We start from the raw sequence: 11,404 nt of genomic DNA, 5'->3' as shown, positions 1-11,404 counted from the left end.
TCCTCAGCTCCTGCCTCTCTGGTTCAGAGCTAACAGCTAATCGCAGTTGTAAACATTAGCGCTGTGGTTGAGAGTTTCCCGACGTCAAAAGTCCCGAGTCCTGCACGAGTTTGAAGGAAAGAGAAAAACTAATAAACACTAAAAAAACAGGAAGATGGACGGAGCTGCTGTAACTAATCTAACATAATCCTCGTCAAATCACAAATTACACATTTAAATCTGACCCGGAAGACATTAACCGGAACCGGATACCGGAATACATTAACGCATCGATATTTACTTACAGTTATACCGCCCCCTGCTAGCTTCAGGAGGTAATCGTTGTCTGAATTAATGCACAAGATGATAAATATATTTATTCGGTAGAATGTTAGAGTACAAGTACAGTCAAACAGTAGCATGTATTACAGTACAAGTACAGTGAAACATCCTGTCTAAGAGGAGCATTTCTAAAAAGCCCTAGCGACATTTAACAATACCAATAAAACTAATATTAAATTACTGAATTGATGCAAAATAATAATAAAACAAAAATAAATTACACCACAGGTGCAAAATAACAATAAATTAAAAAGACACATATTATGATTCAACTGTCAGTTAAAGGGCAGTTGCACACGATCGATGGTGATTGGCTGATTGAGTTTTACCTGGTTTCTAATTGGTTGATTCCAAGGATATTTACAGTATAAAAAGCTAGCTGTCGAGTTGACGGCACTCACTTACATTTACTGATCAGCACAACACCTCTCGTACATTAGCTGCCACACACATCCACAGAAACATCCACAGAAACACAAACACACATATTTAGCTTTTTCAAAGACTCTGAGAGAATTTACTGCAGAAGATCACGAACCTAAAGGTGAGTCGAGTTAGATTTTATTTTTATTTTGTTTCACTTTGGCTGGATAGTGAATTGTTAGCCATGCCGCTGTTTGACAGTTGACAGACTGATATTGCAGCATGTTTTTGTATCAAGACTAAATCTAAATAAGAGTAAATAAAGTGGGAACATTTACTGCTTGCTAACCTGCATGTTTCACTTTTGTAGGAAGAATTTATCTGAAATATTGAAACAAAAGATTGAATCAAAAGAAGTCAAGAATGTCTGCCAACAGGCAAGAAGAGTACCGGTAAGCAATTACTCTTATACTGCCAATGAAAACATTAGAATACCGTACATTTCCCCCCATAATTTATTACAGTTAAACTAATATATTATAGATTTATCACACACAAACTGAAATATTGCAAGACATTTATTTTGACACTACAGGTAGTGATGGACAGGTAAGAGTTAAAACAGAGGAAAATAATTGCATATATATCTTTGTGTTTTACAGGACTTTGGACAAAGCGACTCTCGACCTGCTGGAGTTTGTGTCACACGTCCAATGCAGCGCGTTAATGCCTGTGGAGGACACACCAAACAACCTGGATGGTGCACCCTCGCCTGCACCTCCTAAACCCGACCCTGCTCCTGGAGGAGGCGTCTGCTGCTCCAGTATAGCAGAAGAAGCCAGTCAAATGTTGGAGCAGGGAACGGTGCATTTGCCTCAAACTCTGAACCTGCTGGATCGGTGGTTTGATGAGATCACCAGCACCACATCTCAGGTACCGGAGAACCTGCTGGATCAGTGGATTGAAGAGATATTTCCAGCAGAAGTGGCCGATAGCTGCCCTCCTGCTGCTCCTGCACATCCCCTGCAGAATTACTGGCCGGCCTCAAGCATCCCAGCAGCACCAACGTCTGGTGATGCCTGGGCTCCGAACACTGCTGCTCCACATCACCTGCAGAATTACTGGCCGGCCTCAAGCATCCCAGCAGCACCAACGTCAGGTGATGCCTGGGCTCCGAAAACTGCTCGTCCAAATAAATCCTCCAGACGCCAGCCAAAAAGGTCAGTTTGCTCCGGACCGTTTCCTCCTGAGAAAACCTTTTATATATTTTTTTAATTCAGACCCGGGATTAAAACACGATCTTCTATCCGTTTGCTGGATTTCATGCGTGTAATTCACTGCAAACACCTTGTATGAATCCTGATTCTAATCACTTCTGGATGATAATGTCCAGCTGAGATTGGACACATGTCGCGTTTCTTTCTGCTTCTCTCTGCGTTTCCGCGTTAACCTGAGCTCTCCAATGTGTTTCAGGTTTCATAACAAGGACAACATATATATCAAGAAACCGGCAAATGCCTTTATGTTGTTCCTGAAGGAGCAGAGGCCGTACGTGGACCCCAACATCCTGCCCTTGGGGAGCGGTGCGGTCAATGCGTTTCTGGGAAAGCAGGTAACAAGAGTTTTACTTCTGGATGTTTGATGCCATCTCGTTTCTAAATGATGGTGATTTTTCTGCATTTTATTTCATGAGCTACACAAACGCTGCTACTTTTGTCTGGAGAATCCAAACACATTTGCACATACTTTCAAACCAATGGACAAAAAACTTGCGTGAGGACTAACAGTGTGTTGCTGTCTGTCCACAGTGGAAGTCTCTGCCAGAGGAAGCGCGGGAAAAATATTACAAAGAGGCCCAAATTGAGAAAGAGCGGCACAGGAAAGAGCACCCGGAGTGGTCATCTAGCCACAACTATGTAAGCAGAGACACACACACACACACACACAGTGTGTCTGTGCTGATCTGACTGTATTGTATCTGTGCAGGGCAGGAAGTCGACGACGAGAGAGAGACGCAAACATGAGATGAAATGATTACATGACACATCTCCACAGATGAAAGTTTCTTTGTACATTTCTTTTTAATTACAATTTATAAAAGTATGTAAATAGATAATTAACCTTGTAATAAATAATCAAATGAAGCCAGATCTGTCATGTCTATTTTCGTATTGGGAGGACCGATCGGGGTAATTAAACGACTAAACCGTGTATTATGCAGTTGTAATAACTACGGTTATTACGCACATTTGCTGAAGTTGTAGTCTCAATAATTGCTTCCGTTCTCCATGTTCAGGTTTTATATCTTTTATATCCATGTAAAACTCAGTTAATATTAATATTCTCACTGAGAACTTTGACATATAGTTGAGCGCGGAAGACCGGCGGCGGTGAAGTCTCTGTTCTGGGACGCGTTTGGACCAAAAGGGACTGAAAGTGGATCAACGGGAAGATTTTCTTCTGACACAGAATTGTAAATGTATTCTGCACGCCTCGGTCTTGAACCCAGGACCTTCCGGCCAGGAGTCAAGTGTGCTTCCCACTACACCACCGAGACTTCAGGCCTCAGGCCAGAAGCACTGGTTTGGAATCCAGCATGACGTCACCTGGTCGGAGACACGCCCACTCCACACAACACAAAAGGAAAAAGAAAAACACAACATAACAACACAACAACATAGCAACACGCTGTGGTCTGAGATATCAACTTCTTATTCGACAGGTACAACTTTGCTGATACCTCAAGTCTCCTCACCAGCACGTTGGTGTGTTGGTAGCATTATACCCTTTCAACTGGTGGCGCTGGGATCGAGTCCCGCTGTGGGAGTGGGGTGGAGCGGAGGTAGCAGGGTAGGCCCAGGGCCTTACCTGGGCGGAGTGAACTGGACCATTGGTCCACTCCACTCCGCCCAGGTGTGCCCTGGGCCTACCCTGCTGCCCCTGCTCCATTTCATTCCCGTAGTGGGATTCAAGACCAGGGCCATTTTGCCCCCCCCAGCAAGGCTACCAACTATGCCACCGTGGTGGTGAGAAAACTTGCCCTGTTATTACAAAGTAATAACCCTGTTATTACAAAGTAATAGGTACGACTAACCCTACTATTACAAAGTAATAACAGGGAAAGAAAGTGATTACCTTGTAATAAGTTATATCTGTTGTGTTGTAATAACATCACAGAAAAAAAGCCCATGGAATGTTAACTTTCAGGCCGTATGGGTTTCAGCTTGAATGACTCCTTCATTAGAAGTAGAATTTGCTGAGTGTAAAAGTCTCACTACGACCCGGACGAACGAGTGCAGCTATCGATTAGAGACGCTCCGTTACAGTGAGGCGTTCAGATCGATGCCCGCGGAATAATGCACTCCGCTTTACAGCGACGCAGCGCGGCGGTTGGCTTCAGCGATATGATTGTGTATACTGGTTTGCAATCACACATGATGTGGTTCAGATACAGCCTGTCATTATACACCTGTCCAGTGTTTTGGAAAACAAAAATATACTGTATACATCTGCAGTTTTAAGCGGGAAATATTATGGTGTTGGTAAGAAAGACAAGTCCTCTCCTGTCAGAGTTGTATTTATAGTTTTTGATGTCTGTAAAATGAAACACCCACAAATATGCCGATGGCGCCCGAAGTTATGTCTTGCAGTCCTTTCATTTCATCCAGTCCAAACGATGGCGTCGCCGTCGGCTTTTAGGCACCACTCCGGTCCAGAACCTGCAGGTTGATCGGTCTGGCCGGGCAGAGCAGGGTCCTGGTGGTCGGTTCCACCGTGGTTCCAGCGGGATCTGGCCTCACCTCGTAGCGTTTGATCAACTTTTGAAGTCAAAAAACAGACTTACGTAATCTCACTAGGCATACGGGAAAATGCTATTTCAGTTCAGTCGATTTTTCTGTTAATCCTTACGGAGTGATTCGGAGAGCGGCTGGATCCGTTCTTACCCTGGACAGGAGGAGATACATCTCCAGCTCAGCCACCCGTCTGCCCAAGCACGCCCGGATCCCGAACCCGAAGGGCACCGACCCAAACGGGTGCCTCTTGGACCTCTCCTCCGCTCCTCGGAGCCAGCGCTCCGGCTGGAAGGCCTGCGGGTCCGGGAAGATGGTCTCGTCGTGGGACACGCAGTAGTGGCACAAGTGGAACAGCGTCTGTGGGAGACGACGTTCCTGGATTTTAAAACAGCTGCGGCCGGGATCAATAACCGGCGGGGACACGAGTCTTTTGTCTCTGCATGTCTCACCCCGGCGGGGAAGAGATAACCTCCCACCACAATGTCCCCCTCAACGACCAGTCGGGCGTTTCCAGGCACGACTGGATACAGCCTGTCGGTCCCGAAAACACAAACCAAGCGTTAAGAACGACTTCAAATCAAATGCGTGGAAAGCGACGCCATCCGACCGACCGACCGACCGTAGCGTCTCTCTGACGACGGCCTTCAGGAACGGCATCCGAGAGATGTCCTCGCTGATCGGCACCTTGTCTCCGGGGCAAACGGCCGTCACCTCCCGGTGCAGCCGCCGCTGGATCTCGGGATTCCTCGCCAGCAGGTAAAGACTCCACGAGACGGTGTTGGAGGTCTGCGAGGAACGCAGACAAAATGGATGTCTTGTAGCCGAGGTTCATTCTGCCCATTCGACCCCCGACCCTGCCCCCCCGCATCGACTCACCGTGTCGACTCCTGCCAGCAGGAGGTCGGTGATGCTGCCCAGGATCTCGGTGACGGTCATCTGGTCGCTGAGCAGGAGGTGCGTGAGGTAGGCCCCCTCCACGTTCTGCTGCAGCTCCACCTCGCTTTGGAGCTCCTCCACTTTCTTCTGAACCAGAGCTTCAGCTGTGGGGAAAAAAAACTTGATGGAGTAACAGCAACCAGGAAGAGGAGGAGTTGGCCCAGAAAGAGAATTTCTATTTGATACGCTGCTCACCAATTTTGAAGAGATAATCCCAGGCAGCCACAAACTTCTTCCAGATGGGCAGGTAGGGCCAGGTGGACTGGGGGAAGAGGACGATCAACTGGGACAGCCGGAACATCTCCCCCACGGAGACGATGAACTGCCGGGTCTCCTCCGGGATCGTCTCGTTCAGGGATCCCATGCGCCTCTCAAAGAGCACCGAACAGATCCCTGCGTCCAGGAGGAGGGGGGGGGGGACCGTCACACACACATCCAGGCGTCCAAAAGTATGTGGACAACGTCTACAGAGCAGGCTCCGCCTTCGTCAAAGCACGATCACATCATAACTGGGCTCAAAAGACGTTTTTATCGTCATATATTAAGTCAAAGACATAAAATAAGGACGCAGACTAAAGGTCGCCGTCTATCTAATCCTACCTGTGGGATTGCCTCACAGTATCTAATCAGCGAGTCAAGGCCAGAGGACTTCAGAAGTGTGTCAAAGCGCACGCACGCATAGACGCACGCACACACACACTCAGACACAAGGAGGTCAGGTTTGTCGTCGAATCGTTAAAACCTCCGTTCTCAGCTGACCTTCAAAAGCAAACTTGTAGAGTTCCGGGGTCAGGTTGTTGACCGTGACCCCGCCGCCGCCGCCGGTCTCCCTCAGCCGGGCCACTTTTCCGAGGAAGTCCGTCACCACCTCGTTGATGGCGTCGGCGTAGCCGGAGACGTGTTTGGGCTTCAGCATCCGAGGGTTCAGGATGCTGCGGATGTGCTGCCACTTGGCCCCGAATCTATACGAGGATCAATGAGAGGAATTCGATTACGGACAATTAATAACAATAAAGACGAATCAAACTGAAAGGATTTTTTTTGATGATGATATTTTTTTCATGTGGAGAATGAGATTGGACCTTTAATATACCGGCTATTGTTCTTAGCGCCGTTAGCTTTGGTCTGACTTTTAGCAACATAACTCAAAACGTTACAGACGGATCTTGATGAAATTTTCAGGAAATATCGGGAATGTTATCGGGAATATATTATTACATTTTGGTGATGATCCAGAAGAGATCCAGAATTTTTTGATCACTTTGAAATGTTTGGTAACATTGCAGTCAATGGAGTTTCAAAAATTAGTTTCTCAATATCTCGGTGGATTATTGACCGACGTTTATGATATTTGACTCAGGCATGTAAGGCGGGCGCCTCTATCTCACCGCCGAATTTCATCTGGATTGGATCCAGAATGAGGTCAGGAAATTATATTACATTTTAACATTATAATCCCAATTTATGGATTCAAAAATCAGTTTAAAAAATACTCTGATTCACTTTGACTTTTCATGGTTGGTGTATGAAGATACCAGGAACAGCTTAGAACCTTCTGGTGCTGATCCGGATCACCGTGTGGACGGTGTAGATCCGATTTAGGAGGGGAATGAGCGGCTTAGCGGAGCTCTCCGAGTGCCTTTTCTAGTTAAACATACATTTCAGCGCCAACATTCTTGGCATGTCTGGATCTGCCCAAGGTAAACAGCACCTTGGGGGGGGCGTTCCCCAGATTTGTGATGAAGCCGAAGCCTCTGTCGGGGTTCTGCGCGGCCTTAGTGGGTTCACTCACTCCGTCAGGGGTCCCTGGGCCTGGTTCCTGAGCTCCCGGTAGCCCCTCCAGTGGGGCATGTCCGTGCGGACCGGGTGCCGCCCCTCCTGTCTCAGCACCTGCTCTATCAGGTCGGGGTCGGCCACGTTGACCAGGACCAACGGGCCGAACGTCGACTTCCACAGAGGACCGTAGATCTTTTTGTGCTCGATCTGCGAGCCGAGAGATCAGATGTGTGATATTTGTTTACGCATTGGACGTCCTGTAGCTACCTTTAAGATACTCAAATACCTGCAAAAATACACAAAACGGCACGTTCCAAAGGGAACCAGGCAGTAAAATAAGTTTAAAGCGTGTTTAAATATCTCAACCAGCTGGTTTTAAATGTGCATTTTTATTACAAAATAAACGTGTTATTACTGCTTTGTAAGGAGGAGGTGGTCAGCTGTCCAAAGACAGGCAGGAGGGACAGGACCCGGAAGTGACGTCACCAGGTTATTTTTTTTATTAAAAAACAAAATTAGATATATTTTTTAATAATATGTGATTAATAATCGATTTGCATTGGATTCAAGGAACCCCAGTTGGTTCGTTTTGGAAAGAGGAAAACTGGGGACGAGTCTCAGATCCAGGTGTGTGAGCGCTGCGCAGGTTGCAGGTGAGACAGGTCAAAGGTAAACAACAACAACAACAACAACAACAACAACAACAACACGACGAGGCGGGTCCACCGCGGGCAGGAATCTCCTCACCTGCATTTGCTGCATCTTTCTGTAATAGCCTTTAACGAAGAGCCACTTCAAGGAGGTCAGGAAGCTCGGTCCGCCCAGGTCGGCGACGGTCTTCCGGTTTCCGTCCTCCGTCCCGGCCGCGACGGAGACGGAGGACGCGGCCCGGCGGCGGGGACCGACACGACCCGCAGCCGGTCGGGTCGCTCCAAGTCCGAAGTGCGTCAGAGACCTCCTGAGCATCTTGTCCGTCTGAGCCGCGCGCGCGCGCGCACAGAGATCCCGGTCCCGGTCCCGGTGCGTCACCGCGACGGGAGGCGGACTTTGGCAATTGAAGTAAAAGCTCGTCGTTAATAAGTGCCAGAAGGACAAAGCGAGGGGAACATTCAGCTGGAGAGCTGAACGCGGTGTCCTAAAAAATAAAATAAAAATAAAGGGACGCGAAATAATAAAAAATAATTAGCAGTGTCCTCTACACAGGAAAAAAATAAAGGATGAAAGGAAGACATAAAAAAATAAAGTGAATAATTAACCTGATTGTTCTACATGGTTTAAATTAAAACTTATATATAATTAGGTATTAAATAAACAACACAACACTGTTAAAACCTTTATTTTCTACTCTTCATTTTCATGTTCACAAATGATGCTCCCCTCCTCCTCCTCCTCCTCCTCTTCCTCACCGCCAGCAGGGAGGCCCTTGTTGTTGTAACCAGCAAAAGGCAGACGTGAAAAAGACACAGCGAGCTCAATCTCAATCTCAGTAACTTCGCTGCTAAAGAATCCAAAAAAATATATATATTAAAGAATTCGTTTTGTCAAAAGCACATTTTTTTGCAATATAAATAATTCGATTCAAGTGTTGCAGGTTCAAAAAGCTGCGAAGCGCGACCCGGTACCGCCGCGGGAAAGTCAGACGAAGCAGGACGAACCGGAGACGAACCGGAAACCGCCGAGAGGGACGAAGCGGCGAAGACGGCAGCAGAGAGACGAGACCGTTTCACGCCGATTACGCCGTCACTTCAGACGCTCTCATTTTGGTCCACCGCCACCCAAAACGTGGGCAAGAAACAAAAATAATGGAAGCAATCGGAAATGAAAGGAGCGTAACCACGGTAACACAAAACGAAGCTAACATCGCAGCGGCGTGAAGTTTCGTTTGCCGACGGGTTCAAAGCAGAGCTTCCGTCTCAAGGCACAGCGACCACATGACCCCGCCCGTCTCCTCCGACGGGATTGGTCAGTCGGGCGTCCAATGAGATGAATCGTTAGACGCACCAATCACAACATCATCGCTTTAAACGAAGGCCGACGTGATTAGCGTTGACTTTTTAGGCAGCGCAGCAACGGATTATATCAAGCGAGCGGAATTGCGGCTCCGTGGAGAAGGCGGGTCCTCGTCCGCAGGGAGGCGGGGCTTCCTCTCGGGCGCTCAGTCGTCGCTTTCGCTGCCCGATTCGCTCAGCTGGAGGTCGTTCTCTGCAACACGGAGGGGGGGGGGGGTGGAACGTGATCTGATCAAACTGGGTCCTGAACACCGGTCGCATGAGTCGCCGTGTCGACGACTCACTGAGCGTGCTCATGAGGCCTCCGCCGCCCTCCTGGTGGCGGCTGCTGCTGCTGGTCTCGGCGCCGGCGCCGCCGACGGGCACGCCGGGGTTGGCCGGAGGCGGCGCCGGCGCCCGCTCGTCCTCCGAGTCGCTGCTGCCGGAGCTGTCGCCGCTGCCGGAGGAAGAGGAGCCGTCGGAGTCCGAGGAGCTGTCGCCGCTGCTCATCTGGTCCATGACCCGCGCCTCCGCCATCAGCTCTGCGCAAACACGGCGGGCACAACGCGCGAAGGTTTAAACGGTGAACGCCACGAGACGATCCGCCCCGGCCCGCCCCGTTCCGTGGCGTCACCTCGCTCGATGTCGTCCATGGAGGAAGCAGGGGAGGCCTTCTCCTTGGGAGGAGGGCTCTTGGCGCCGGAGGAGGATTTGCCGTTACCGCCGCCGCCGCCGAGGTGACTCTTCGCCTGCTGGCTCAAGCGGCTCGTCTGCTGCTCCAGTCGAGAATGGATCTTGCTGCTGCCCTCGGCCCTGGGATTGGACGCAAACGACTTATTTCACACGTGCGGCTTCAATGGAAGACGCCACGACATGGCGCGCGAGGAGTCGGCCCCGCCCACCTGGTCTTCTTCACGGCGATGTTGCTGTTGAGCTTCTCCAGCCTGTACTCGCCCGTGTCATGGTTCACGATGAGGATGCACTCTTTCATATACGGCCTCTTGGATCCTTTGAAGACGGTGACTGGAGCGCTCGAGCCCTGTTCCAAACAGATAATATTAAATATATATATATATAGCATTACCTCTTTGAGCGCCATTCACGTCTGAAGACGTTTTTAAACATAATACTGATGGATTAGAAGCAAACGCCGACCTCTAAATTGGGCAAGGTAATGGTGACCTGCTCTCCTTTGCCCACTTCCAGCTCTCCTTCACACGCCGTATCGATGGAGGCCGGTTTGAAATCGTCTGCAGCAAACAGCAAGAGCGACAAAATATTTGTAAACATTTAAATTCGTAAAATAGACCCAAATATGATCGGATAGCTACGTCGATTTCTTTTTTTTCTTTTTTTTCCCTTCTCAATATCCTGGTTGCTTCGGTGCTGCAGTTGCGCACCCTTCCCACACGATGGCGGCAGAGGGCACGGTCACGTAGACGCTAAGGTTAGCAAACAGTTTTAGCAGCTGGAGCATCAGTTGTTTGTAGCTAATAGCTAAGAGCTAAGAGCCACATCAAGCCAATGCAACACGCTAACAGCAGAGAGGTATCTAATGTTAAATTCCCGGCGGCTGCCTTCGCCCTTTGATTTTTAGCCACAGCGCTAACTAGCATGCTACGGTTAGCTACTTTAAAGCTAAACATAACCCCGAGAATCCGAACACTTACACCGCACCGTGTGGTAGGCGCTTTTAGGGTGCTTCTCGAACGTCTCTCCGAGTTTCAGGACATGTTCTTGATTGTCAAAGTTGGAATAAGCTGTTCCATTCATCCTCAAAGTTTCACGAGCAGCAAACTTCAGGCTTTTCCCGACCGATAGCCATGTACGGCGGAGAGTCCATGAACGCCTCGTCGCTCTCTTAAGTCCCGCCTCCAGCTCGTTTTTGATAGGTCAAAATCGGCAACTCCCTTGTCTGATTGATGGAACGTCTGTCAATCAAAAACGTCGCGATGACAGCTCAGTTTCAGGGTGACGTCACATCGCTCAGTACTTAAGTTTGATGCTCACGAAGCCATCCTTTATTAAACTATCACTAATTAGACAATAAAAATACAATATATATATATATAAAAAAAAATATCACATATATATATATAACAATGTGAGTGTCAGAAATGGGTCCTGAACCATTTAGGCAGCATCGATGCTGCCAAAATGGTCTGCTAGATTCCATTGGGTATAAAACCAATAATCACACGATAAACATAATATTCCATCATAACA

At 48.4% G+C, this 11,404-nt stretch overlaps 2 protein-coding genes across 2 annotated transcripts; both read right to left on the bottom strand.

Annotated features, from left to right (window-relative positions):
* Positions 1-4,308: 4,308 nt before the first annotated feature.
* Positions 4,309-8,156, bottom strand: cyp27a3 (cytochrome P450 family 27 subfamily A member 3). The gene is made up of 9 exons (XM_068746601.1): positions 7,938-8,156; positions 7,207-7,397; positions 6,174-6,376; positions 5,610-5,807; positions 5,355-5,518; positions 5,098-5,264; positions 4,928-5,009; positions 4,629-4,835; positions 4,309-4,502 (listed from the first exon to the last, which is right to left on the bottom strand). The coding sequence occupies exons 1-9, from the start codon at positions 8,154-8,156 to the stop codon at positions 4,380-4,382; spliced, it is 1,554 nt and encodes a 517-aa protein (XP_068602702.1). The 3' UTR covers positions 4,309-4,379.
* Positions 8,157-9,345: 1,189 nt separating this feature from the next.
* On the bottom strand, positions 9,346-10,961 carry eaf2 (ELL associated factor 2). The gene is made up of 6 exons (XM_068746682.1): positions 10,849-10,961; positions 10,334-10,428; positions 10,081-10,217; positions 9,813-9,991; positions 9,484-9,720; positions 9,346-9,392 (listed from the first exon to the last, which is right to left on the bottom strand). Exons 1-6 carry the CDS (start codon positions 10,949-10,951, stop codon positions 9,346-9,348), a joined length of 798 nt encoding a protein of 265 aa, XP_068602783.1. The 5' UTR covers positions 10,952-10,961.
* Between the last annotated feature and the right edge of the window lie 443 nt (positions 10,962-11,404).

This window comes from Brachionichthys hirsutus, chromosome 12, assembly GCF_040956055.1.
Source record: "Brachionichthys hirsutus isolate HB-005 chromosome 12, CSIRO-AGI_Bhir_v1, whole genome shotgun sequence".
NCBI classification, from domain to species: domain Eukaryota; kingdom Metazoa; phylum Chordata; class Actinopteri; order Lophiiformes; family Brachionichthyidae; genus Brachionichthys; species Brachionichthys hirsutus.
This window is presented reverse-complemented; position numbering and strand designations above follow the sequence as displayed.

Bases quoted from the DNA above. Each gene is read 5' to 3' on its own strand.
- cyp27a3 (XM_068746601.1), bottom strand. From the start codon at position 8,156: ATGCTCAGGAGGTCTCTGACGCACTTCGGACTTGGAGCGACCCGACCG. The intron at 5,265-5,354 runs GTGAGTCGATGC...CGTTCCTCGCAG, and splicing joins TGCTGGCAGGAGTCGACACG to ACCTCCAACACCGTCTCGTG. The intron at 4,836-4,927 runs GTGAGACATGCA...CGTCTCCCACAG, and splicing joins GTTATCTCTTCCCCGCCGGG to ACGCTGTTCCACTTGTGCCA.
- eaf2 (XM_068746682.1), bottom strand. From the start codon at position 10,951: ATGAATGGAACAGCTTATTCCAACTTTGACAATCAAGAACATGTCCTG. The intron at 10,429-10,848 runs GTAAGTGTTCGG...TGTTTGCTGCAG, and splicing joins CGCCTACCACACGGTGCGGT to ACGATTTCAAACCGGCCTCC. The intron at 9,992-10,080 runs GTGGGCGGGGCC...GTCCAATCCCAG, and splicing joins ATCGCCGTGAAGAAGACCAG to GGCCGAGGGCAGCAGCAAGA.